The sequence below is a fragment of the Eutrema salsugineum genome, unplaced genomic scaffold, assembly GCF_000478725.1.
Source record: "Eutrema salsugineum unplaced genomic scaffold, Eutsalg1_0 scaffold_16, whole genome shotgun sequence".
In the NCBI taxonomy this organism is placed as follows: Eukaryota; Viridiplantae; Streptophyta; class Magnoliopsida; order Brassicales; family Brassicaceae; genus Eutrema; species Eutrema salsugineum.
Window position 1 is genome coordinate 2,208,341 of NW_006256858.1, and position 23,638 is coordinate 2,231,978.

The following is a 23,638-nucleotide window of genomic DNA, read 5'->3' on the forward strand; positions in this document are numbered from 1 at the left end:
CTATCTGATGAGAAGAAGAAATCAAATGCATTTGCCATTCAAAATTTGAAACTCTCTTCCCTTTATTTTAAAATTTTAAAACAAAAGCTAAAGGTATGAAACAAAAGAACCTGATTCAAAGCAACCAACTCCTGACCTCCTATTCCAGCAATTGATTCGATTCTCATAAACATATCTTTATAAAATAAACTAGAAATTAAAACCAAGTTATTAATCATTATAAGCTCATGGATCTTGAATTTATCTTATTCTTGAGAACTCAATGAAAGTGCACTAAACACTCATATTTTGAATACATCAATTCGCAAAACATGACAAATTCATAGTTTGATCCATCTTTTGAATCGAATCACAGGTTGTTTTTTGTGTTCCTCATAGATTATATAAAAAACAATATACAAAGTCTTTATTCGTCTTCCTTCATTTGAATCTATCTGTAATGAATCACAGGTGCGTTAGAATTCGGATCCCACACACCTCCTTCCTTCACATATTCCATATACCTCGCAAACTCCGGTTTCGCCGTCGCCAAACTCTTCTTAGTCGGCTTCTTCTTCTTCTTCCTCTGAAAACGAACGTCGAAGAAACTTAGCAAAGGATGAACAGAACCACCGGTTGCTTTCGCCGTCGGCGTCTTCTTCACCTCTTGAATCGGGTTTCTTGAATTACCATAAACACTAGCCGGAACGCTCGTGACCCTCTTCAGTCTCGGTTCTTCGTCGCCGAGCTTTTCGTAGCCGCCGTGGCTTTTCCTGGTGCTCATGGCTCTAAACATTGTGGTGTGCTGTGTGAAAAAGTTTGATTTTTTCTTTTTTTTGTTAGGTGTGTTCTTGAATTTTTCTCTTGATGCTGTTTATTTAAGTAAAAGTAGGCCAAGTTTGCTTTGTGAAATGAAAAGAAAAATAATATAACTGTTGACTTTTATTTTTGTGTAGATCTCCAACTAACGACATTAAATATATATGTGTATAATTTAATAAAAAGCATGTGTTAATGTTACACCCACATGATGTATACATCTCGTCCCTGTTTAATCGCCGGTCAATTGCGGTTTATGCTGACTATTATTACGTCTACATCTTTTAGACAATTCAAATGGACAATGGCTTTAGAGTTTACACTAACTTGTCGTGTGCAAAACTTTATTTGTCTCATTTAAATCCAACAATTTATTATTCTTGGTTAGAAGAGAAAAAGTTTGCAACATTGTCTAGAAACTTGCATGATCAAAAGGAAACCTTTCAGAAACCATTTGCAAAGATATATCTAATGCGTTTGATTCCAAATCCACGTAAGGTCAATATGGTTTGAGTTGATCATATAATCGTATTATATATCCTTCTTGTTTAAAACCTTTATTGAAGTTAGACTTGTTCCTATATCTATATACTGTATTTGTGTTTTGTCATATTCTTAGGTCGGACAGGGAGGTGGAAACCTTATTCTTCCCAAAACGAGTGGAAGACGGAAAGAAGAAGAAGAAGAAGACGACACAAATACGAAAAGAAAAACAAATTCCTACTAAATTAGTTATGACAATACAAAAATATATTATGTTGTTACTTGTTAGTGAAAGGTTTGACATATGTTAATTTCCTTATATGTTATTATAGGTCTCAATTTACTTAGATGTGGGATTGTCAAGGAATTTGGTGACTTGATGACAGAGGAGACGGTGACCGGTATTATTAAAACTTGATTACCCAATGAAAATTGAGAATAAGAAGAGGATGAGCAAGCTCTGTTTAAGTAGTCTTTCAAATAGGGCAAATCACCGAGAACATTGTCATAATCGCTGCGCCTCATAGCATGTTGCACTAGAAAATAGATGACATAACATGATACCAATAACAAAAAAAAACCTAGACATCGAAGGAAGAGTAAGAATCATACACTAGCTAGGAAGACTACATAATAAGAATGTTGTTGTATCTCAAGTTCAGTGTATTGCAAATTGGATCAACAAATCTTTTGTTAGGGACAACCAAACCATTTTAGATAGACGAAAATTGTTCTTGTTATTCTTCTTCTTAGCCAAGTAGTGTGCTCGCTATCTTTCCCCTGCCTCTAGTGTCAACAAATACATTTTCTTTTTAATCAGAATAAAAAAATACATTAGGCGTCTTATTTTTTTACCAAACAAAATTATAACCACAAATCAAGAGAATAGCTAACACCAAATTCACTGTTTGGAGTTTAATTTCGGTTCAGCTTGTTTCGTCATATGAACCCGTAAATTCCTGATCATCAAGGCATGAAACAAATACAGAAGAACAATGCTAAATGTGTTCCGTACAATATGTACTTATTATAAAAAAACGCCTAAAAACAAAACGCTAGAAGGAGGGGTCGAACCTCCGACCTTGTGGTTAACAGCCACACGCTCTAACCAACTGAGCTATTCCAGCTTCCTTACTCTATCTTGAATTTTAAATATTATTATACATATTTGTATCCGTTTAATTGAAAGGTCCAAAGTTTATCACTTGTTGCAACCACAAACTATGAAACTAATAAGCAAAAATCGCACATAAACACGAAAAATCAAAACATAATAAACGCTTATGTTGTCTAGATTTGCATCAACAATCCTATAAACTGTAGTCACGAATTCATACTAAAAAAAATTTAATAATTTAAAAGCCAAAAAAAAGGGTTTAATTTCAGTTTTGCAGATCACTAGTGTTACAGTTCCTCTTCATTGCTTGCTTGTTATTATGCATCCACACTTTAAAAACCTGTCTCCTCAGATTCACCAACCTGCAAAACTTATCAATCTCTTCTTCATCTTTCTTCTGTATCCTCCACCCCAATCTCTCTGCAAACTCCTTCATCTTCTCCTTTTGTTCTTCATTGATCTTTGTCCTTATCCTCTTCTTCTTCTTCCTCATCATCATCATCCTCATCGACCCGTTTCCATCAATACTCTGGTTCCGATGATTCAAAATCTTGTTCATATCCTCGCTCGAAGAAGATGTCCTCCGTCCAATCTCTCCCGTTGGATGCATTCCACGTGGCTGCACCGCCTTGTACGAGCTGTTACTGTAGTAAAACGCCGGAGTTATCAGCTCTTGTTTACTGTGTCCGTACATTTCTTTCCGGTGGAAACTCCGGTGGCATTTGCAGGCGGCGCATTTTAGAGCACCGAGCGTACCCTCTTCACCTCCGGGCATGAAGTCGCAGCATCCGTCCACCACGTGTCCTCCGGTTAAAGCCGCGTGGTTCTTTTGACATTCCTTGTACTTCGCTGCTTGGTCGCTACGTGTCATCGGTTTAGGGTTTTCTTTCTTGACGGCGGTGTGAACCATGGGAGGTTTGGAGATCGGATCTGAACCTGGTTTGGCATCCGGACTCGGGTACGGGTCTCTTCCCGGGTCGGAATGTGGTTTTACTTCCAAGGGTGTGGTTGAGATCATGGAAGTAATGGCATTACCGTTTCCTCCAAACTCCATTATAAAATCTGAATCAACAGAACAAAAAATTTGTTAAAAATTAAACCTTTTATAATCATTCACTAATGCATGCAAAAATCTCTCATTTGGATAATGTTTTCATTTGTATTTTTTGGGAATTTAAGCGGAAAACGGATAGATTTGAGACTCACCTGAAGAGACTATAGAACTTATTGTTTCAGTGAAGAGTAGTGTGAGAGATGAGATTGATATTGAAGAAGAGGGAGAAATAGAAAGGATAGTGGTGATGATGTGTGTGCATCTGTTTCCTATCGCCCATCAAGTTTATTTCACATGAAAATCCAACAAGATTTAGGTTTTTTAATTATAATTAAACCTACTAGAGAGAGGTGGTGGTGCCTCTTAATTTAGAGACATTGTCATATGTTTGTTATCTCTCACCACCTGCAACTTTGGCCCATCTCCCATTATTGCATCTGCCTTCTCTATTTCTCCATTTTCTTTTGTGATGATGGTATTGGTGTTACTAATTAATGTGTGTCTGCAAAAAACTCTAGCTTAGTCAAACTATTACCAAGTAGTAAAGACTTTTGGGGTAGGAGGAGAGATGAGAAGTAACTATTACCAAGTACTCCTAGTAAAGACTGAACTAACTAAATGCATTAATTTTTTACTAAAAAAAAATACTTGTACAATGTATGTCGATCTTAATACACTCTCATAATAATATTTCTACTTATCAAGCGTCACAACTTATCTATCCGATTTAGTTAATGTTGCAATAAATATGAGAAAAGTAACATCAACAACTGTGGTGTGGCGTTGGGGTTTGCATGGAGTATTTACCAGAGCTTCAATTTCCCATACGAAATTAGGGTTTTAAATATGGACATTTATAGGTTAAGCATTAACAGTAACTAATCAGAGTTAATCATAGTCTTGAAAGAGAAGACATATTTAATTATTTTTCCGGTGGGGATGGTTGAGGAATTAAAGCATGAAAGAGTGTAAAGATGGTCCACATAAGCACAACACAAAGACCTGCACTTTTATTTATCTCCACATGCCTCTTGTCTTGTTTTCAGATTCTTTGTTTCCCACAGTTGTGTTACACTTTATGATGATCTTCTTATTTACCAAATATTTGAAATCAATGAAAATCGATTTGCCATATAGTACAAACTTTCAAAATCGATTTGACATCTTTAGACTTTAGTTTAGATTTTCTTAATACGAGTAAATTGTCTCCGTAAGGAAAACTCCCCCAAGTCAAAGAAAATGTTGCTTTTTTTTTGTTGGGGTAAGTTGTTGCTTGTTTATCGTATGTGACATTAAAAAAGGGAAAATCAGATCCAAGCTTTCTGATTAACTAATTGGGCCGGTTGAAACATCGAGTCAAGCCCAACAAAAGGCGGATATACAGAATTGGAACCAAGCAAAATGAAACCAGATATGATACATATTTCCACATTAAGGGTTACAAGTTACAACAATCACAGGCATCCTCGAAATCTTCAATTTCGGTGGAATAAGGTTAAAGTACAAATATGGTTTCCCTCGCGTGCTATAACTTGCAACAAAAAAAGGGAAGAAAGAACAAGTGAAGCTTTGAATAGAAGGGAAGATAAAGTGGTGGGCGCGAAATAGCTTCTTCGTCACAGGATCAGATTACCTAGCCGACCAAGAACAAGTGGGTCTTGTGTATGAAACGGTCCCAGATCAATTACAATCATTGAGAAGCTTCATTGAGAAAAGGATAATACCATCAGTCATCTTACTAGGGTCAATGCTCGATATACAAGATACAGCAAGAAAAGAAGAAAAAAACGCTAGCTTTATAAATTTTGTGAAATTATAGAATCTATTCCAAATATCAAAAAAGCTATTAAACCATAAGCCGTATACCAATTCAAGAAACTAAACTTCAAATAAATGTTGAACCAAACTATCAAGCTTGAGAACACTATACAGAATCAACCTTGTCTATATACATATCAATCATTAATCATAAGTCATATACCAATTCAAGAAACAAACTTTAAACCTAAATATCAAGCTTGAGAACACTATACAGAATAAACCTTGTCTATATACAGATCAATCAATATTAATCATAAGTCATATATCAATTCGGGAAACTAACTTCAAATAAATGTTGAAGCAAACTATCAAGCTTGGTAACACTATACAGAATCAACCTTGTCTATATACATATCAATCTATGGCAGGGAAATATTATTATTACCAGTCAGATGAATGTGTTGTTTTTTTTCAATGCTACTTGGACAGTTTGGTCTTAGATGTCTTCTGAGACTCGATTAGTCTCCACATGTACCATGAACCAACGGACCTGTAAGGTCGCCATTTCTCACAAAGTTGCTCAATCTGCAATGGACCAGGAAGATTTTTCAAACCGTAAAGATCTTTCACACCTTTCCTCACACCAAGATCTCCCACAGGCAAAACATCAGGCCTATGCAACGAGAAGATCATGAACATGTGAACACTCCACACTCCAATTCCTTTGACCAACGTTAATCGATCAATAAGCTCTTGGTCGCTCATTTCGAGAATCATCTCATCGGAAAGCACGCCGCTTGTGTATTTACCGGCTAAATCGTGGAGGTAGCTAGCTTTCCTACCGGAGACGCCGATCTTACGAAGATCAACGGCGGAGATTGAGGTAACTGCTTCAGGGAGGACACCTGATTCTCCGCCGTCGAATAGAGAGAGGAATCGATCGTAGATGCATTTCGCTGCTTTGGTGGCGAGTTGTTGGTAGAGAATGGATCTCGCCAGGGAGAGAAACGGAGTGCTGCTTGATTCGAACGCCGGTGGGTTGTTGTGAGCTGCGATTACGGTTCCGAGCACTTCATCGGAGGTCTGTAGGTGGCGGAGGGCGATATCAATCGTCGATTTGGACGATAGAGGAGACGCGGTGATCATCATCGGCGACGAATCGAGAGGAACTGACGAAACTTTCCTGATTTTACGGGGTCGAAATGTGATTTTAGAAGAAGAGGAAGAACGAGAGGGCTCTGAGATTTCGGCGGCAATTGAGGAATCCGGCGGCGATGAAGGCTGATTCACGGCGTTTAGGGTTTGACGGGTAGACATTGCGGCGACAGAATTGGCCAGTGGTCCGGTGATCGTAAACCTCATTAACTTCAGACTTAGAATTTACCAAATTCTTAATTGGGCATCAAGCAGTATCGATGGGCCCGTTAGTAGCCCACCAACTCTTTTTGGGCTCTATTGCACTTCTAATGTACGTTTCGTCGATATGGACAAACGACTTAACAGTTAACATGTTTGTTTTACAATTGTCGATGTCCAGTGAAACGGCTTCATTTCGTAATCGTAGGCGAAAAGTTTCAGCGACGGATTACTAGTGTCATTACTTAAAACATTTCTAAAAGTCTCAGTTTTTCGTAAGTTTAATCGTTAGTTGATGAAAATGTCGTAGAACTTACAACTAGGAAACAATTATGATCAACATACGTTGATTTTTGGTACATGGGATATATATAACGAACAAGAAAACATATTGGTGGTCGATCATCATAGGTATGTTCAGCTGGTTATGGTCATAAATTGCAGACAGCGGTTTGTTTTTCTCACACGCTTTAAGTGCAACTAAATTCTTAACTGGCCCATTGACTAGCCCACCTACACTGAAAATTTATGATCGCGCAAGAGAAAGTAAAAAAAAATATCATTTGTTATGGTTGAGATTGAAAAAAAGTTGAATATATGTCGACGACGACTGGATAGCAAATATAACTATAATAATAAGATAATTTTTGTGTGTGTGTGTGATCGTGCAGAGTAGATTAAAAGCTGGTGGAATTAGTACAAACAATGTTGCAGAATCGGTTCTGTAAAATCGGAAAACTAATAATAAAAAGAAAGGTTAAAAAAATAATGCAAATATTCTGTTGAGCGCATATTGACACGAACAAAAGGTCAAGAAAGAGGTAAATAGAAAAGGACAAAACGACGGTCAAAATATAAAGGAGAGAAGGAAACAGAGCATAATACGACAAAAATAAGTTCATTAAATCACTACAATGCTCTGATCCAAACTGAAACACAACAGTACCCAGACATGAGTAAACCCACATTGGTACGATCAGAATCTAATCTCCCAATTCGACGATCAGATTTCAATCTTCACTACCAAAATTTTATTTATTTTTACTTATATCATCAACCAGTAAAAAAATAGCAATAATAATTAAAGTCTCAGTTGTGAATTTCAGGGACTCAGGTGGAACTGAAACTTCTCCGTTCAACCAAAAACTATATACATTAAAAGAGTTATATCCTATGTCTGCGTTTTACTTATGTACATCTTTTCTTATATTTTTTTTTCTTTTCTAACACTCGAATGTTTTTTATTACATCACTATGCGTGGATTTGATGTGTTATACTTATGTGTTCATCACGCACACTGTTTCTTGAATTTTATTTATTTAAAAAGACGAAGGCAGAGAAAATTCCATAAGAAGGATGTTAAATTTTGAAGATAAATATAGAAAATTTGTTTAAAAATTGACTAGAACGGTGCTTTATAGATAAACCATAAGTTAGACCGTCGCTATCAGTACCATCAACATCATCTCTCTAGATATACACTTCTACTCTCTTTTTTTTTCCAAACATTTTCTTCTTTTTCTAAAAAAAAAAGATAGACATAATAAATAATTAAACAACATGGAAATTTTAAGAATCTAACGTCAATTTTTTTTTTCTTTTTTTCATCTAGTAAAGTCATGGACAAGACTTGCTCTATCCGCCACATTAAGCCTCCACGAAAGGAACGGAGCACCGTCGGAATCACCGTTGTTAGCTCCTCCGCCGCCGTAATCATCCATGAACCTGATCTCGTTTGCCGGATAATTGCACGGAACCCTCTGCGTCGTGTGATGATGACCCCACGAAGTACCATTATTATTGTTGTTACTAGTGGCAATGTTGTAATTATTGTAGCCGGAGTTGTGATGTCCGTACTGATCGGTTGCGACCGGTTGAGATCCGACGACGCCGTTTCCTGAAGCCGCCGTGGTTCTTCTCTCTTCTTTCTTGAAACGAATGCCGCATGCGTTGCATAGGGACTGTAAATTCCAAAACCATCCATATATCATTTAACAATCAATATCATTATTTAATGGCGTTTTCAATATTATATAGCTATAGAGAAATTAAAATATTCGAAAAATATACTCCTTCTCATATATAAGGTCACATTTGAATTTTCGAAAAACTACATTCAATGAAATTAATGGAAATCAATCACCTTGTTTAACAATCAAAATCACTATATTTAATGCTATTTTCAACAGTATAATATTGGTAAAAAAAGGATGAAATGTTTTTTTTTTTTTGGCAATATTTGTTTTATTTGTTGATTACTCGGAAGAAGTTGCATTTTCATAATGATCTAATGTAAAGAAATTACCTTAGGGCCTCTAGGACCATTCCTCCATAGTGGAGTAGAAGTGGTATCACAGTTGGCACAGCGTCTGGCGAGGAGAGAGTCGCCGCCACCGCCGTTACCGCCGGAGCAGCCGCGTGTTGGCTTGATGGGATTAGCAGAGGGGAAAGAAGGGACGTCGCTATACGCCGTCGTTTTGGAGTTGTTGTTGTTTTTGGTGTGAAGCAAGTCCCAGAAGTTGGAGATGCAAGAGGAAGCACCAGTGGAAGTAGAGCGTCTGCGTTTCTCGTCCTCCTCGCAAAGCCTCGTCGAAGGAGTTCCAAGTGAAAGAGTGCAGTCAACGACGGAGGAAGAGTAATAATCCTCACCGTTCTGCTCGAAAACGCCGCCGTTTTGCATGGAGAATACCATCGAGTAAGAGCCGCCGTTTGAGTTGGAGGTGTTGTTGTAGCAGCAGCTTTGGCTATGGTGGTGGAACATTCCACAAGAATGACAATATTGCCCTTGCGTTGAAGTATTGTACGGAGTCTGCATCATCTCTCTCACTCTCTCTTTTTCCTAACTTTGAAAACCCTAAGTCTCAATTAAAAGAACCGAAAGATAATATGAGGTGATAAATTTAAGTTGCAGGTTTTCACGTTGGAGTGAAGTGAAGAATGGAGAAGAGGGTCTCACAGCTATATATAGAATCAGAAGTGTATATGCAGGTTTTTCGTAAAACGAATATTTAAAATCAATAGAATATGTGGGGACGCAGCTTTTTACGAAGTAATTTAAATTTATAGTATCATTTACTCATATGGTGGTTTGCTTGCTTTTTATGTTTTTTATTTTATTACAAAATACGATGATACTATCAAGTTTCTTTAGACAGCTAAGTTAAAAGAAATTAGTATTTTAATCACTGTTTATAGTTTCTAATTACATCACACATGCTTGCTCTATATAGAATCTCTGTGATGGCGTTGATAATTTATTGAATCAAAATAGACTATTTCAAGTTAATTTGCTTATCTTTTTTATATTCTGTTTTCAAAAAATAATGATATTAATTCCTTAAGGACGTGTCTTAGCATTTAGACAAAAGGACAATAAGCTACGGAGATTGACATGACACACATTATAAAAATACCAATAGAATATAGAACAAATACAATTAGTGGGGTTTCTAGTATAGTTGAGTGATTCACCGAGAAGATTTAAAAAAACTTAAGGTTTGAACATCAATTGTATTCTTCATTGGCCACTGCATCGAATCTTGTATATAACACTACTCGGCTCTTTCAAACACCAAGAGAATTAGTATGGATTTTTATTTGATATTATCCATCTATAAGAAGAAGAAATCGCACCGAAAATATAAGTTACAAAAATTGAACTGTGTAGAGAAACTTATTCTGAGCAAAACTATGAGCTGGTCGATGGATGCAAATTTCGACTGTAATGGTAAATTTAAGACGAACACATTTGGTAACATATGCTAAAATGAAATCATTCATTTTATGTCGCTTCCAAATACTATACATCAAACTTTTATTTAAATAGATACGATTGATCTTTAGGTTAATAAATGACAAGGCGGGGTCGGATGAAAAACATACAATTTTTGGACCCTCATACTTACAACTCTTGTTAATTCGTTATAGCTTTTTAAAGCAATTATTATGTCACTCACACACGAATGTTTACTAAATATACATAATTGTAAGAAGGATTTGAAAATTATCGGTTTTAGTGGAGAAGAAATATTAAAGCATGCAACAAAAAAATCGAAGAAGAAGGAGAGAGTGATGTGATGTTGATGGTCACTGAAGAAGGGTGGTCAAAATTTAGCCCACGTGACAAGGGGGAGAGAGATAGAGAAGAGGAAGAAGAGTACAGTCATCACTGCAAAAAAATCTCCGATCACGAGGCTCAATTTTTGATTTTTTATTTGTTCTCTTCCAATATATAATGCTATAAACCTCTGTCTCTTTCCGTATCTCTGCCCTAAAACCCTGAATCGCACGCGCTCCTGCCCACTCGCGCGTGGCCTCGTCCTTTTACTTCCACATCGCCATCACACGTTCGATATCTGCTCAGCCTCATGTGGTTAATGATGATCCATGATGATGTAAGTAAAAATGACTTAGATTTGGTTATTAGATTTCCTCAAAACTTGTAGCTATAGCTAGGCTCTACTCTACTCTTGTCGTCAACGAATACTAGTCTTCGTCCCATATTTATTAATCGATTTGTATGTTTGTGCTTTAATTAATAAAAACCCACCATTTCTTCAAAACATGGACTCGAGATTTTTTGTTACGTTTGTAGATAAATGGTAGGAGAACAGCTTCAGTTAGATATGCAGTCGTGGTGGGGGGATCCATCATTTATGTACTTCTCTTAAATAAGATTATAAATATTTTAAAATGTATTTATGCCATACAACTGATATCATCAACATTACTGACAATAACCAAAAAATTATAGACCAAAATTTCAAAATTTCTGCGGTTTGCTTGAAAAAAAAAGTAATATAATATGCCCATGTCAACATAATCCAGTTATATGTGTTTACGTTGTCTTGTTTTTGAACAATATATTTAACGTTGTTAAAAACTATTTTTAGTCATGAGAAATATTGCACTTCTACATGAAAGTTTCTATCTTATAAAAGAAAAAGCAAACACAAATATGAGTGTGTTTTTTTGTCAAAAATATGAGTATTAAGATGTATGTGAGCAATTGAGGATGGTGTGAAAAAACGTATCCAATTTTACCAGTAAAAACATATTTTCATATGTAATTAAGTAAATTTTGGAAAAGGATTTGGGGCCATTGATCCATTACCCAACAAAATAGATCAGTCCCTGGTATCATGTGAAATGTCACATAATTTAGGTTGACATTAGTTCAACGAAGGAACATCGTAAGCTATATATAGGTTTAATTAGAACCACAATGTTTTGAATCGATTTATTTGGATAACACTGGGTGATCCGAAAGAGTGCGATGTTCACCTTGTATTGTAATTAAGTCAACATAACCAGTCGGTAACAAATACGAGTCCGACAAAAAACAACCTATCGGGTGTTCAAATGTGCCAAAACCAATATCTGTGCAAGTATGTGGTCGATGTCTTTCTAAACTTAAAGTTGGAAAAATACATGTTATTAACAAAAAAAAGTGATCGAAAACAACGTCGCGTATGGCTTAATAATGAAGACATTTTACGTATTTCATATATGTGTATTTCATTACAATCTCGTTTAGAAAAAGAAATGAGACGCTTATAAAATATTCTTTAAGGGATTAGAAAAATACAACAATTATATAGAACATCTTCTTTAACAAAAAAATATAGAACATCTTCAGATAGTTTATGATATTAACGTTAAACAGAAAAAGCCTTCAACGGTCTCGTTAGAACGAATCATGGTCGTAGTATAGTTGAGTAACGTATCGAAACCCTATGAGAATCAAATTCCTTGTGTGGTTTTTAATAAAGAGAATACGAAGTTAGAATCATAATGACATGAGAATATCCAAGAAGATTTGGATGAGTTTAGAGTAACAAGAAAAATATTGCATGAAAAGAAAAGCTAATAGATTAGATTGTGAATAACCCAAAAGATAAAGGAAGAATCCCCTCTATTCAAGTGAAGTACCTTCCTACAATCATCAAAGCAACACTCCAATTAGCCTATGCATACACATGTATGAGCTATAGATCTCCTTTTTATATTTAAATAATATTTTTCTCAGTTTTCATGTTATCTTAGCTTAGCAAGAGAGAGATTCGGCTCTTGAATCTTGATGGGTCAAAGAAGGACTCTCTAAAAAGGAAAGGTCAAAAACTAATAATACTCCCCATAAATTTGATCTTGAACTAGTGAAAAGAAACAAAGAAAAAGCTATTGGACCCACCTCTTAAAATCATTATACCTAATAGTAATACCACATGATAACTTCTTTTTTCTCTATAGCCAAATTATAATGATACGCTATGAAGAAATGCTTGTATATGTTTCGATAGATAATCACAGAAGGGTTTCTTATTCTTAATCTCTGAAAATTATAACTTCCGTTGAGTCCAATAGATGAAATTATGTTTCTATTTTATTTAAAATTAAAATAGACAAGAGATGAAAGAAGATCAGAGAGCGAGCTTGTAGTTTCGCAATCTACCTATCAATTCCTAACATTTAAGAACAACATTTAAAAAACAGTTTTAGCAAAAACATAAACAAAAAACATTTGAAAAACAGGAAATTTAAAAATAAAAAGGTGAAAATCAGATCGTCTTGAGATTGCCGAACTTAGTTCGACTAACGGGACGACCACCACTTTCCAAAAGATGCTCTGTCGAACGTTTGTATTTAAACAATTTAAAACTCTAATTATTGTACGTAATTTATAGTAATTTTGCTAAACTCGAAATTGTAAAACCGTGATTACCCCGAGACACAAAGCGTTACGTTTCGCCACTACATGCAAAGCTACTTACATCTCACGCGACCCAACCATCCGTGATCAATACGCCCCCATCCAACCATATGTTTCTTTAACTCACGGGCTTAAACGGCGCGTTGTTTTAAATATTGATTTTGAATAAACCAAACAATTCGCTAATGCCCATAAATAAACTACGTATAATTAATTTTAGGCACGAGATCGGCTTTCCGTAATTATACCCCGGGATTTGCTTTATATGGAATTATTTTAATTCAATGATAACACATAATCACTCACATAATTTAAATTCTTAATTTTACCTTAATTTCCCCATGATTTAATTAAGTTTCGATATAAAATAGCATACTCCTTTAATCACACACGGGGCGTGTTTAATGAACACAAAATAAGACATTTGCCTTATGCCTCCTTAATATTAATCAAGTTTTAGGACTCTTAATTTTTTGTATTTTTATTTAATATATTAATTAATATGTATTTTTGGTGTTATTTTTTATGGTTGAAAATTCTTATAATTTAAAAAATAGCACTAGTAATCTTTAATATTTCATAAAATAATATTTAAATCTGATTTACAGCTTATATCTTTTTAGAAATAATTATAGTAAAATATACTCTCTTTGTTCCGGAATAGATGATGTTTTAGAAATTTTACTCTTATTAAGAAACAATAAATATGTGTTGTTTTTAGCTATTTTTTTATCTTTTCACTTTCTAAAATTTGTTTTTCACATACTTATTAAATGCTCTATAATCATTATGAATGAATTTTAGCTCCATCACTTGATACTATTGGTTTGTTTACAAATAAAAATTTATTACTTCATAATAATTAAATAAAATATATTATTAAATTTTTCTTGTAAACTGTAATAGCATTAAATATTTCTAAAACATCATCTATTTTGGAACAAAGAAAAATCCTAAAACATCATCTATTTTGGAACAGAGAGAGTATATTTTTTCTTGTCATTTGCCTTAAACCTCTAACACTCTAAGCACGACATTGATCACACATTTCTAAACTGTTCAATACATTTAATATTTTAATCATATCTTTCTATTTAAGAATGAAATTTCTAAACTAGGCTTAAAGGAAGACAAACTTGCTCAGGAAAACCACAATCTTAAAATTGAAATTTCTTTATGCGCACATCTAGTTGTTTTAACGAAAAAACATCTAACTTATTCAGCTAAAATTTACAGCTTACATTTCAATTTATACGTATTAACAATCTGTGTATGTAAGAGTTTTATAGTAAAAAAAAAGAACAATCAAACGGCTATACGAAAAACAAAAAGAAGGTAAGGAAGACACCGGCTCGTAGTCCGGTATGAGAGCAATAAAACTACACGGTGTTTGATGATAATGCAAATGCAAATGATGATGATGTTGGCTTCGGTGGATTCGGCAGGACCCACAACGTTGCCAAAAAGTTTCGCGAGTTCCGAGAAACATAAAAGCAAGAGAGAGAGAGAGAGAGATCGTAAAATTTTGGTGACGATGAGTCGATTACTTGTGAATTAATCGCTTTGTCGTTAATCAGGGTGCCACGTGGATAAAGCCGCGAGATTTAATTCTCCGCATGCATGCATGTAAAGCAATCAAATGATAAGTCACTAAACGACTAAGTTTAATTAATGTTTAATTTAATATAATATGTGTTGGTTTAGGAGTCGTCTTGGTCACATTAATAAAAAAACGGGACATTCCTCAAAAGTTACAAAACACGACTGGAATGTTTCTTCTCTCTGCCCTTTTGATGGATTCTGCTTTCTCTCTTTTTTTTTTGAAAATTCTGTTTGTATGGTATGCGTTCTTAAAAAACGAAAAATCATTATAGGGGCTAACTAATAATGCTTTCTACTTTTATAGTATCAGATACATACAAAAATATTGTGAAAAATATTGTGGGCTATATAAGTAGTTTAGTTAACAGATCAATACTTTTTTTATAACAAAATAAGGTCTAAATAAATGGATTGGTTTTTGATGGAGTTTATTAATTATTATAGATTTTAGACTGGTATTCTATGGCAAAATGTACTTAAAACAAAGTTTTAATTCGTGGAAGTTGTTATAGTTTCCATTTGCAGTCACTTATAAGATGTTTGGAAATTAATGAGTATTAATTTTGGAAAAACAAAATTTACCACCAAAATAGGTATGAGGACTTACTGTATTTTTGTTTCTACTTAAACGAATTAGTTGGAATTTTAGAAGCCTATATACACACAATAAAACATGTCCCTCGATTTGTTTTTTTTTTTTTGTTAAACGGTTAACTATATTAAATTATAAATATAACAATACAAATTCCAGCTGTCATATGTTAAGACCATATTTTGTTTTTGTCTACGGCTCCTGTAACCTCATGTTGTCCCCTCCAAAGCGTCTCTTCACATTTCCTAAGGATTCATGTTATTGTTATGAGGTCTTCGCAGATTTTATATACTAAAAAGTTTAAGCTATATGTTGTAAGTAATATGGTTGACTGGAATATAGGCCTAGCTCCATATTTTCTTATTGTTCTGAAACACAAATTATCTTAAACAAACAAATATATCAAATATAATTAACAATCTTGGTGTTGGTAGAATATAATCCTGTACTCAAAATTTTACTAATTATGTAAAATAATTAGTAAACTTTAAGTAAGCCCAAAATCATTTACGTAAAATAAAAGATGTAAGTTTGATATATTTGAAAATCTTAGGGGGTAAAGTCGTAAAGGATGAATGAATCAATCGCATTTTGCAAACCCTTGTTTCCAAAATGAAAAAAAAAAAACAATCGTCTCTTATTCGTTTATAGGTAATGGATAAATCAATCGCATATATCAAATGAGATAAAAGAGACAGATGCACTAAAAAAAATTTAGAAACAAATGTGGGAGTGGTCCAATGTAAGTGAAAAGGGCAAAAGAGGAAAAAGAAAATGGTTGGACCAACTAGAGGAATGCCCCAAGATTGGGAGAGGTATCAATCATGATACAAAAAGAAAAACATGAGATATGTATACATAAATATGATCAAAGGTGGTCACTTTGGTCCATGGTACATCTTTGCTAGCTTGACCAATTCTTCTAGGGCTAATGTATACTGTATTTGATTTGTTGTATCATCTTTACCCAACAAGTTTCTCTTTTTATATATATATATATTTTTTTTTTTGCTGTTAACGTTTCCCAATCACTCCACTTTGAATCTTCCACTTATATTCTTTTGTCTTCAACACAACACAAAACTTTCAACTTTTTTCTTGTTCTTGTAGCCCAATAGCTTTGGAGCATAAAGAGGGAAACACTCCATCTTAACTCGGATAATCGTCGAATTATTGTTAATATTTATTTTATTTTTGATCTCCCAAAACTGTTTCACCGCTAGTAAAAAAAAGATGTATGTACAATGATAATTGATCATTATATTAGGCTAGACGAATGAATTACTGTTGAGATATATACCATCATTTGGTTAACCATTACAAACTTTGGATCAACGTAAAAACATTTTGTATTTTTGCATATTCAAAAGTATAGATACACATACACATACATATCTCTATTGGGTATGAAAAAGGTCAAAAGCCTGTAACTGGAAAATGCAGGATGGATCATAAGAATTTCAAAAGGCAGAATGATATTTTGATATGAATTGGCACTTCAACCATTTTCGAATCTTCTGTCTTCCCCCATCGAATTCCGTTTTGACTCTTTTTACAATGCACGCCGTTCGGCGTATTCGTACTTCCTCCTAATATATATATTACCTTTTAGCCCCTCTACTATCTATTCTATCTCCTTCAACCCACATAAACTAAAATGGTCACCAATTGACGCTTATAGATCTCAACTTCTGGCCGTTTTTTATATTCATAAACTGCATCCAGTTCAACTTCACCATTGCGATTCACAGGCCCATGTTAGACCACTGAAGCCCATGACCCATGTAACCACCATTTCATGCTCAAAAAGCAAGAGAAGACTACTACAGTTCGTATAAACAAACACCGAAAAGAAGAGTTGAATTACAAAGGCTTTGAAGTAATTTCAATATTCAACTGACTCTTTCTCTGTCACCGTTGAAATAAGGTATGAAGCTAACGACCACGCCACCCGGAAACAGACTTCGGGACAAGCGAAATCGAGTTCGAGGCAGCTTCTAATCTGCACAATGCGCGAAAGAAAAAACTGTTTACTTCCACACCACAAAAGCAGACAACACTAGAGGGAGAGAGAGATGGAGAGAGAAGAGAGAACTACTTTGATATTTCTTCAACAGCCTTCATGACTTCCGCGGAACTAGTTTCAAGTACCTGTCCTCCAAACACAATCTCATCTAACACGGCATGCATCTGCAACATGTGGAATAAATTAAAGAAAGAAGATGACTCAACGTCCTAATACTACGCGCTTTTGTTGCATTTAGTTATCCCAAAAAAGCGTCCAAACGAGTATGCAGCACCAGCTTTTTATTATAATACCGTATACATGACGGTAAAACACTATTCTGTGTAAGACTATTACCTTGCTGTAGTTGAACACAATGTCGAGTTCGCAGACATTACTGAAGCATTTGTCAAGTGTTTCAACAAGAACTGCCAATGCAAGAATCAAACTGAAGTCATCATACAATAGAATTTACATTTTCACAGCTTTAAAGAAAAAAAGCAAATGAGCAGAAGATTTGGCAACGATTCATATCTTCAACATCATCCGTGACTCGATATAGTACTCGAGCCAATTATGTCTCTTATTCAGATTTGGCTAAGAGTTCATGATTATAGTACTCGAGCCAATTATGTCGCTTATTCACAAAAAGGAAAACACTCTACCACCGAGATCTGATTAAAGAGTATCAAGTATCGAGCCAAACCATTACCAACCCAAAGAATTTAACATCAAGAGCTACGTTAACCACATCCTATACATGCTAGCTGATCGGGCACACTATCCAGACACATTTGTACTTGATTCATGGCAAAAAGCTCTAATGAAAGAGTTAAGACAATGCACTATTTTACTACTCAAGATTCTGATTCCTACAGTCTCTGTTTCTATATTTTACATCCTCGAAGCTGATTGCAATCTCAGACTCCTCTTAACATCTACTTACTGAGACCTAACACAATAACTTTTATCGGAAGCTCCAGAGGGAAGACGTTGATTTTAGCAAAATCTCCGTTTGCAATATGATATCTAAGAGAAAAATTGGTGTACGCACCTTGAATGAGATCAAGCATGGCGAGCTCATTTTCCGAACCATCAAAAACAAGCACAACGTAGAGAGTAGCATAGTGCTTGTATACAAGCCGAGAGTCCTGCAAACAATAAACAACAATACATAATAATAAGTCGCCAAAAAAATTTGGGATACACTAAACAATTTTGTTGTTGTTGTTTCTGTTGAGTAACCAAGCATTGAAATTACATAGTATTATCATGAAGGAGCCATTACCGGGCCAAACAATGAATTGATCTCCAGAAAATTGCTTACATTCTCAGGTCTACTGCACAATACTGTAACAAATTGATAAAAGAAAAATCAGAATCGCAGCTTCTAGCGATCGTAACAAAGACCATATATAGCACACGATCGACGGAGATCTTAGAAACATAAGACTATAAAAACGTTCAGGAGCATGGATTCGTAGATGCCGAGGTGATTGTTGATTGGAATCTGGGAAAATTCGAGGATCAAATGAGATAAAGAGAGAAGGATAAACCTGAAAATACTCCGCGTATGAGCTCTTGTTGCTTCTCTACAGGCTGAAACCAAAATCCCAAAATGAAAAACCCAAGTTGAGAATCGGTCACTAGAGATCGAAGAAACCAAAAATTGAAAAACAATATATCAACAAGCATCGGACCAAGAAATCGTAGAATTTCGCTAGCCGTGGTTTGCCTTGTGTGTTCATCATCAACACTGCCTTTATCATTTTTCACCTCCTTCTTTCTCTCTTTCTCCGTCTTCGCCGAAACTCTCGAAAACTCCGATCTCACATATTCAACCAGTAACCTTCCGTCTAAAGCAGAGGCTTATTCCGAATTGTTATTATATATAACATCATGACTAATGGGAACTTCCCACGTGTAAACAAATTCGAAATGCCCTAATTTAAATGTGGGATAGAATCGGCGCCGTCGCGAGGATTTGGTCAAATCAATGGTTACTGACACTCTCCGAGAAGATGGTGGAGAAGAAGACCACACGAAAATGCTTATAATCGACGGTGCATCGGAGCTTCAGATGTGCCGGATCCACTCGATCGAATCAACGGTTGTGATTCGTCAGTTACCGTCTCAAGGCATCTCCTTCAAGCTCTGGCTTCCTGCAACAACTCTCGTCACGCTTCTCGATAACTACCGTCGTGACCCAATCAACAGCCCTCTCACTCGCACACTCTCGAGTTTCACATCGGACGGCTCAGATTCTTCTACGCGGCTCAACATCGTCGAGCTCGGATCCGGAACAGGGATCGTCGGAATCGCTGCGGCCGCGACGTTAGGAGCCAATGTTACATTGACGGATCTCCCAAACGTTATCGAGAATCTCAGATTCAACGCCGACGCGAACGCTGAAGTCGTGGCTAGATCCGGTGGGAAAATCCACGTGGCGGCTCTCAGGTGGGGAGAAGATGGTGACGTGGAGGTTTTGGGTCAAAGTGTTGACTTGATTTTAGCGTCTGATGTGGTCTACCATGAACATCTTTACGAGCCTCTCCTTAAAACGCTGCGTTTGATGCTCTTAGGAGGAGATGATAAAAAAGAAGACTCAAAGAGAGTGTTTCTTATGGCTCATCTCAAGAGATGGAAGAAAGAATCTATCTTCTTCAAGAAAGCTCGGAAGCTCTTCGATGTTGGTGTTATACACTGTGATGATCCTCAAGAAGGTTCTCGAATCGGAGTTGTAGTTTACCGTTTTGCACCGAGAGATCATACCATGAAGAAATTTGTTTTGTCAAATGTTGGTGATGAATGAAAACTGTTTCATCCCAATTCGGAGGCTTGAAAAGATTACTTCTTTCTTTGTGTTGCTTAAAACAATGGAAATGGAAAACTTGCGATACAGTAAAGAACCTGACTTTTTGTGATCCAATCATATCATAGAGCAAACAAGAAAACATTATTTATATATCCACTACTGGGGATTTGAACCCGTGAGCCTTTGTTAGCAGAGAACTAATTAAGTCAATCAAAAATTAGGTTGTCCGTACTGAGAAGGAAGTAAAGAGAGAAGGAAAGAAGAAATGACTCTGGGACTGATAAACGCGAATCCAGTTGTGCAGGCTAAGAAGGAGCGGCTTACTCGTACACGAGATCAATACAGAGATGATGGGGTTGATCCTCTCGAAATATATGATATCCTTTCTTCTTCTTGAATTTGGTTTGATCAATTCAGTTACTGATTTTTGTTTCTGATATCTATTCTGGAATATTGCTCTCTGTTTTTTTTCTTGGAGTTTTGTATATGTATATTTTGGATTCTTTTGACGAAAATAGACCAAAGTATGTAAGAGATATAAGAGATCCAGAACATCCTTATACCTTGGAGCAGCTAAGTGTTCTGTCCGAAGATTCCATCACTGTCGATGACAAGCTCGATCGCATCCTGTGAGTTATATAACTTCATCTTTGGTTGTTTTATTGTTCAATCTTTTTCTTTTTATTTAGCGGTATAACGCGAGTAGATTATCAGAAGAAAGTTTCTTTTTTTTTCAATTGATTTGTTATAGAAATTGGATCCGAGTGTAAAAGGCCTTGTTGTGTTTACTTATATGATCTTTAACGATTGTGGCTGAGATGTTTAACAAAAAAACATTAAGATTTGGCTGTGTGATAAACTCAGGATAACGTTTACACCGACGATCCAGCATTGCAGTATGGCAAATGTAATTGGTCTGTGTTTGAGAGCTAAGCTTAAAGAATGTTTGCCACTTCATTATAAGGTCATATATCCTTTAAAGAAAAACTCTTCAATCTTTTCTGATTATGACAGATTCTTTCAAAAGCTTACTTGTTATCTATGTTTGATTGTTTCTGTTTCGTTTTACTCATATTCAGGTTGATATCAGAGTCTCTCCTGGTTCTCACGCCGATGAAGATTCAGGTGAGGAGGTCATATAAATGGTTCTAGCTGCTTAAGTCATATGCTTTCTATATAAAGCTTAGCAAATTCAGAGCTTACAATAAAAAAGAATTATACTTGTCCCTAGTTCTTAGATATATTTCAGCTTCTAATCTAACATCACTGCAAAATCTGGTTTTCTATCTTTGTATTCGTCAGAGAGTTGATGTTCTTTTTCTCTGAACTTTGATACCTTAGGGTCATTTATTGTTGCAGTTAATAAACAGCTGAATGATAAAGAAAGAGTGATAGCTGCATTGGAGAATCCTAATCTTCGTCAGCTCGTGGATGAGTGTATCTTCTCCAATGAGATGTAAACAGAGCTTTGATTTCAACTCTCTTGTACAAATTTATATATTCGGAATTACATTATATGCCTTAGAGACCGCTCTTGTCTTCTTTTTTATTGCTAATGTCACAACACACATTTTGCGATGCTAGACTGTTTGTATCTAATGATTTTAATCCGTAGTAATTCAAAGGACAGTTGGTAGAATTCTGCAATTAAACCCTATCAAAGCCAATAATAGCGTGGTGAACAATGGACCAATCTTTTTGGTTAAATTTTAATGAATAGAGAAAACTCAGAAAAGGGTTGATAGAAGGAAAAATAAATCAATTGTCTTTTAAGCATGGTTGATATGATACATTCATACATCTTGAATAACAAAGTTATGTACCATCAAACTTTCAAAGCATGATTGAGCCTCTGAAATCATCATCATATATACAAACAAAAACAATAAATATTGACCCACGATATCTTTGTTTCCGCATTAAAATCATCATTGGTTAAAGAATTTGAGTAGTTTTAATATTCGAACAAACACAAGATGAAAAAGAAACGGAAACGACTGACAGCAAGTTATTAACAAATGACTGTGACTTGAAATTCCGGTTGTTCTTAGTTTTCTCAATTTTAATTTTTGGAATCTAATTTGATTCAAGCCACTCCCAAGAACTTAAGTAAACACAAAAGACCAAAAAGAATACCAAGATAATCTCAGACATCTAGAATGCAAGACAATACTAAATGACACTCAAATGCATGAAAATGTCCAAAACAAGTATACAAAATGGAGTTTAAAACCTAGGAAAATTAACTTTTTAAAACATGCAAAATATATGTACAACTATACTAAAAAGGGGACGTGATTCATTGTTTCTTATACTTTTTACATGGTTTGTAAAGATGTCTTGTAGTTAATGAACTTCTAGTAAAAAAGATCTGAATTAAAACTTCATGAAAGGCAAATTTCTATTTATCTCTCTCATGTCTTACATGAACATTGCAAAGCCAATATAGTGTAGTGAATAATGGACCAACCTTGATATTGAGCCAACAAACTCTTTGGTTAAGTTGTAGAAGACAAACTCTTACAACCATAGAAATTTTTTTTCTGACATAAATAGCAGTCTGTACTTGTCCTGTCTTGCATTAATCATTCACATATCCTGTCCTGATCATGTAGATTTCTGTTTTATACTGTTATGGAGGCTACTTTGGTGGTTGGGGTAAACATTCAGTTGACCGTTTGTTTCTCTGACAATGTCTTGTTAATTTAATCAACGAGTTAGTTGATTTAACTAGTTGTTTGTCGACTAGGGTATGAACACAGCAGTTGTTAGTTCTTTAATAACCGAAATTTTACTAAACTTTTTAATGCATAGAGAAAAACTCAGTAAAGACAAGGGTCGATAGAAGGAAGAATAAATGAAATGTCTTTAGAGCATGATTTGAATGGATGGGATACATATCTAATATCTTGAACTATAATATTTGCGTAGAAACAAACTTTCAAAGCATGATTGAGGATTGGAGTCCATCATTATATATACAAACAAAAACAATAAATATTGATCCACAATATCTTTGTTTCCGCGTTAAAATAAGTGAAAATTCCTCAGACTAGCCTTAAAGATTGATGTATTGACAAACTTAGCCTAACATATTGATCACCTTACTAGACTAACCTTATAAAGTTGGTCTTTTACCATTTTGTCCAAATAGTCAATATTATTACGAAAATGCCATTTTAATTTATTATTTTTTTTAAAAAATCGATTTTTTTTTTTTAAATTGTTTTATTTTTTTTTTGAAAAAAATTATTTATTAAAAAAATGATTTATTAGTGCAAAAAAATAAATACAAAAACAAAAAAATAACATATCTAATATGAAAAAAAAAACATTATCTCTCTC

General features: G+C 35.0%; 7 protein-coding genes and 1 non-coding gene across 8 annotated transcripts; 2 read left to right on the forward strand and 6 right to left on the reverse strand.

The window, feature by feature from the left end:
• Positions 1–210: 210 nt before the first annotated feature.
• LOC18021003 lies at positions 211–893 on the reverse strand. The gene has a single exon (XM_006403921.2). The coding sequence runs from the start codon at positions 773–775 to the stop codon at positions 431–433; it is 345 nt and encodes a 114-aa protein (XP_006403984.1). The 5' UTR covers positions 776–893; the 3' UTR covers positions 211–430.
• A 1,441-nt stretch (positions 894–2,334) lies between these two features.
• On the reverse strand, positions 2,335–2,408 carry TRNAN-GUU. The gene has a single exon. It is a non-coding gene; the product is annotated as a tRNA-Asn (tRNA).
• Positions 2,409–2,609: 201 nt separating this feature from the next.
• On the reverse strand, positions 2,610–3,716 carry LOC18021002 (zinc-finger homeodomain protein 7). Its single transcript, XM_024157867.1, has 2 exons — positions 3,605–3,716; positions 2,610–3,460 (listed from the first exon to the last, which is right to left on the reverse strand). Exon 2 carries the CDS (start codon positions 3,450–3,452, stop codon positions 2,664–2,666), a length of 789 nt encoding a protein of 262 aa, XP_024013635.1. The 5' UTR covers positions 3,453–3,460; positions 3,605–3,716; the 3' UTR covers positions 2,610–2,663.
• Positions 3,717–4,838: 1,122 nt separating this feature from the next.
• LOC18021005 (DNA-3-methyladenine glycosylase 1) lies at positions 4,839–6,553 on the reverse strand. Its single transcript, XM_006403924.2, has 2 exons — positions 5,659–6,553; positions 4,839–5,153 (listed from the first exon to the last, which is right to left on the reverse strand). Exon 1 carries the CDS (start codon positions 6,528–6,530, stop codon positions 5,691–5,693), a length of 840 nt encoding a protein of 279 aa, XP_006403987.1. The 5' UTR covers positions 6,531–6,553; the 3' UTR covers positions 4,839–5,153; positions 5,659–5,690.
• A 1,581-nt stretch (positions 6,554–8,134) lies between these two features.
• LOC18021006 (GATA transcription factor 18) lies at positions 8,135–9,479 on the reverse strand. The gene is made up of 2 exons (XM_006403925.2): positions 8,876–9,479; positions 8,135–8,531 (listed from the first exon to the last, which is right to left on the reverse strand). Exons 1-2 carry the CDS (start codon positions 9,386–9,388, stop codon positions 8,175–8,177), a joined length of 870 nt encoding a protein of 289 aa, XP_006403988.1. The 5' UTR covers positions 9,389–9,479; the 3' UTR covers positions 8,135–8,174.
• Positions 9,480–17,283: 7,804 nt separating this feature from the next.
• Positions 17,284–19,605, reverse strand: LOC18021007 (AP-3 complex subunit sigma). The gene is made up of 7 exons (XM_006403926.2): positions 19,179–19,605; positions 19,035–19,077; positions 18,767–18,828; positions 18,533–18,629; positions 17,836–17,906; positions 17,572–17,663; positions 17,284–17,475 (listed from the first exon to the last, which is right to left on the reverse strand). The coding sequence occupies exons 1-7, from the start codon at positions 19,245–19,247 to the stop codon at positions 17,409–17,411; spliced, it is 501 nt and encodes a 166-aa protein (XP_006403989.1). The 5' UTR covers positions 19,248–19,605; the 3' UTR covers positions 17,284–17,408.
• On the forward strand, positions 19,404–20,556 carry LOC18021008 (protein N-lysine methyltransferase METTL21A). The gene is made up of 2 exons (XM_006403927.2): positions 19,404–20,379; positions 20,515–20,556. The coding sequence occupies exon 1, from the start codon at positions 19,475–19,477 to the stop codon at positions 20,288–20,290; it is 816 nt and encodes a 271-aa protein (XP_006403990.1). The 5' UTR covers positions 19,404–19,474; the 3' UTR covers positions 20,291–20,379; positions 20,515–20,556.
• On the forward strand, positions 20,471–21,912 carry LOC18021009 (protein AE7-like 1). Its single transcript, XM_024157987.1, has 5 exons — positions 20,471–20,670; positions 20,817–20,922; positions 21,158–21,257; positions 21,373–21,418; positions 21,653–21,912. Exons 1-5 carry the CDS (start codon positions 20,559–20,561, stop codon positions 21,751–21,753), a joined length of 465 nt encoding a protein of 154 aa, XP_024013755.1. The 5' UTR covers positions 20,471–20,558; the 3' UTR covers positions 21,754–21,912.
• Positions 21,913–23,638: the final 1,726 nt, after the last annotated feature.

What these genes read in the sequence shown, in the direction of transcription:
- LOC18021005 (XM_006403924.2), bottom strand. Translation starts at nt 6,530, where the DNA reads ATGTCTACCCGTCAAACCCTAAACGCCGTGAATCAGCCTTCATCGCCG.
- LOC18021003 (XM_006403921.2), bottom strand. Translation starts at nt 775, where the DNA reads ATGTTTAGAGCCATGAGCACCAGGAAAAGCCACGGCGGCTACGAAAAG.
- LOC18021002 (XM_024157867.1), bottom strand. Translation starts at nt 3,452, where the DNA reads ATGGAGTTTGGAGGAAACGGTAATGCCATTACTTCCATGATCTCAACC.
- LOC18021009 (XM_024157987.1), top strand. Translation starts at nt 20,559, where the DNA reads ATGACTCTGGGACTGATAAACGCGAATCCAGTTGTGCAGGCTAAGAAG. An exon ending in TGATCCTCTCGAAATATATG is followed by an intron (nt 20,671 to 20,816) that starts ATATCCTTTCTT and finishes AAAATAGACCAA; the next exon opens with AGTATGTAAGAGATATAAGA. An exon ending in GTTTGCCACTTCATTATAAG is followed by an intron (nt 21,258 to 21,372) that starts GTCATATATCCT and finishes ACTCATATTCAG; the next exon opens with GTTGATATCAGAGTCTCTCC.
- LOC18021006 (XM_006403925.2), bottom strand. Translation starts at nt 9,388, where the DNA reads ATGATGCAGACTCCGTACAATACTTCAACGCAAGGGCAATATTGTCAT. An exon ending in ATGGTCCTAGAGGCCCTAAG is followed by an intron (nt 8,532 to 8,875) that starts GTAATTTCTTTA and finishes TGGAATTTACAG; the next exon opens with TCCCTATGCAACGCATGCGG.
- LOC18021008 (XM_006403927.2), top strand. Translation starts at nt 19,475, where the DNA reads ATGGTTACTGACACTCTCCGAGAAGATGGTGGAGAAGAAGACCACACG.
- LOC18021007 (XM_006403926.2), bottom strand. Translation starts at nt 19,247, where the DNA reads ATGATAAAGGCAGTGTTGATGATGAACACACAAGGCAAACCACGGCTA. An exon ending in CATGCTTGATCTCATTCAAG is followed by an intron (nt 17,907 to 18,532) that starts GTGCGTACACCA and finishes TTGCATTGGCAG; the next exon opens with TTCTTGTTGAAACACTTGAC. An exon ending in GCTGTTGAAGAAATATCAAA is followed by an intron (nt 17,476 to 17,571) that starts GTAGTTCTCTCT and finishes CGCATTGTGCAG; the next exon opens with ATTAGAAGCTGCCTCGAACT.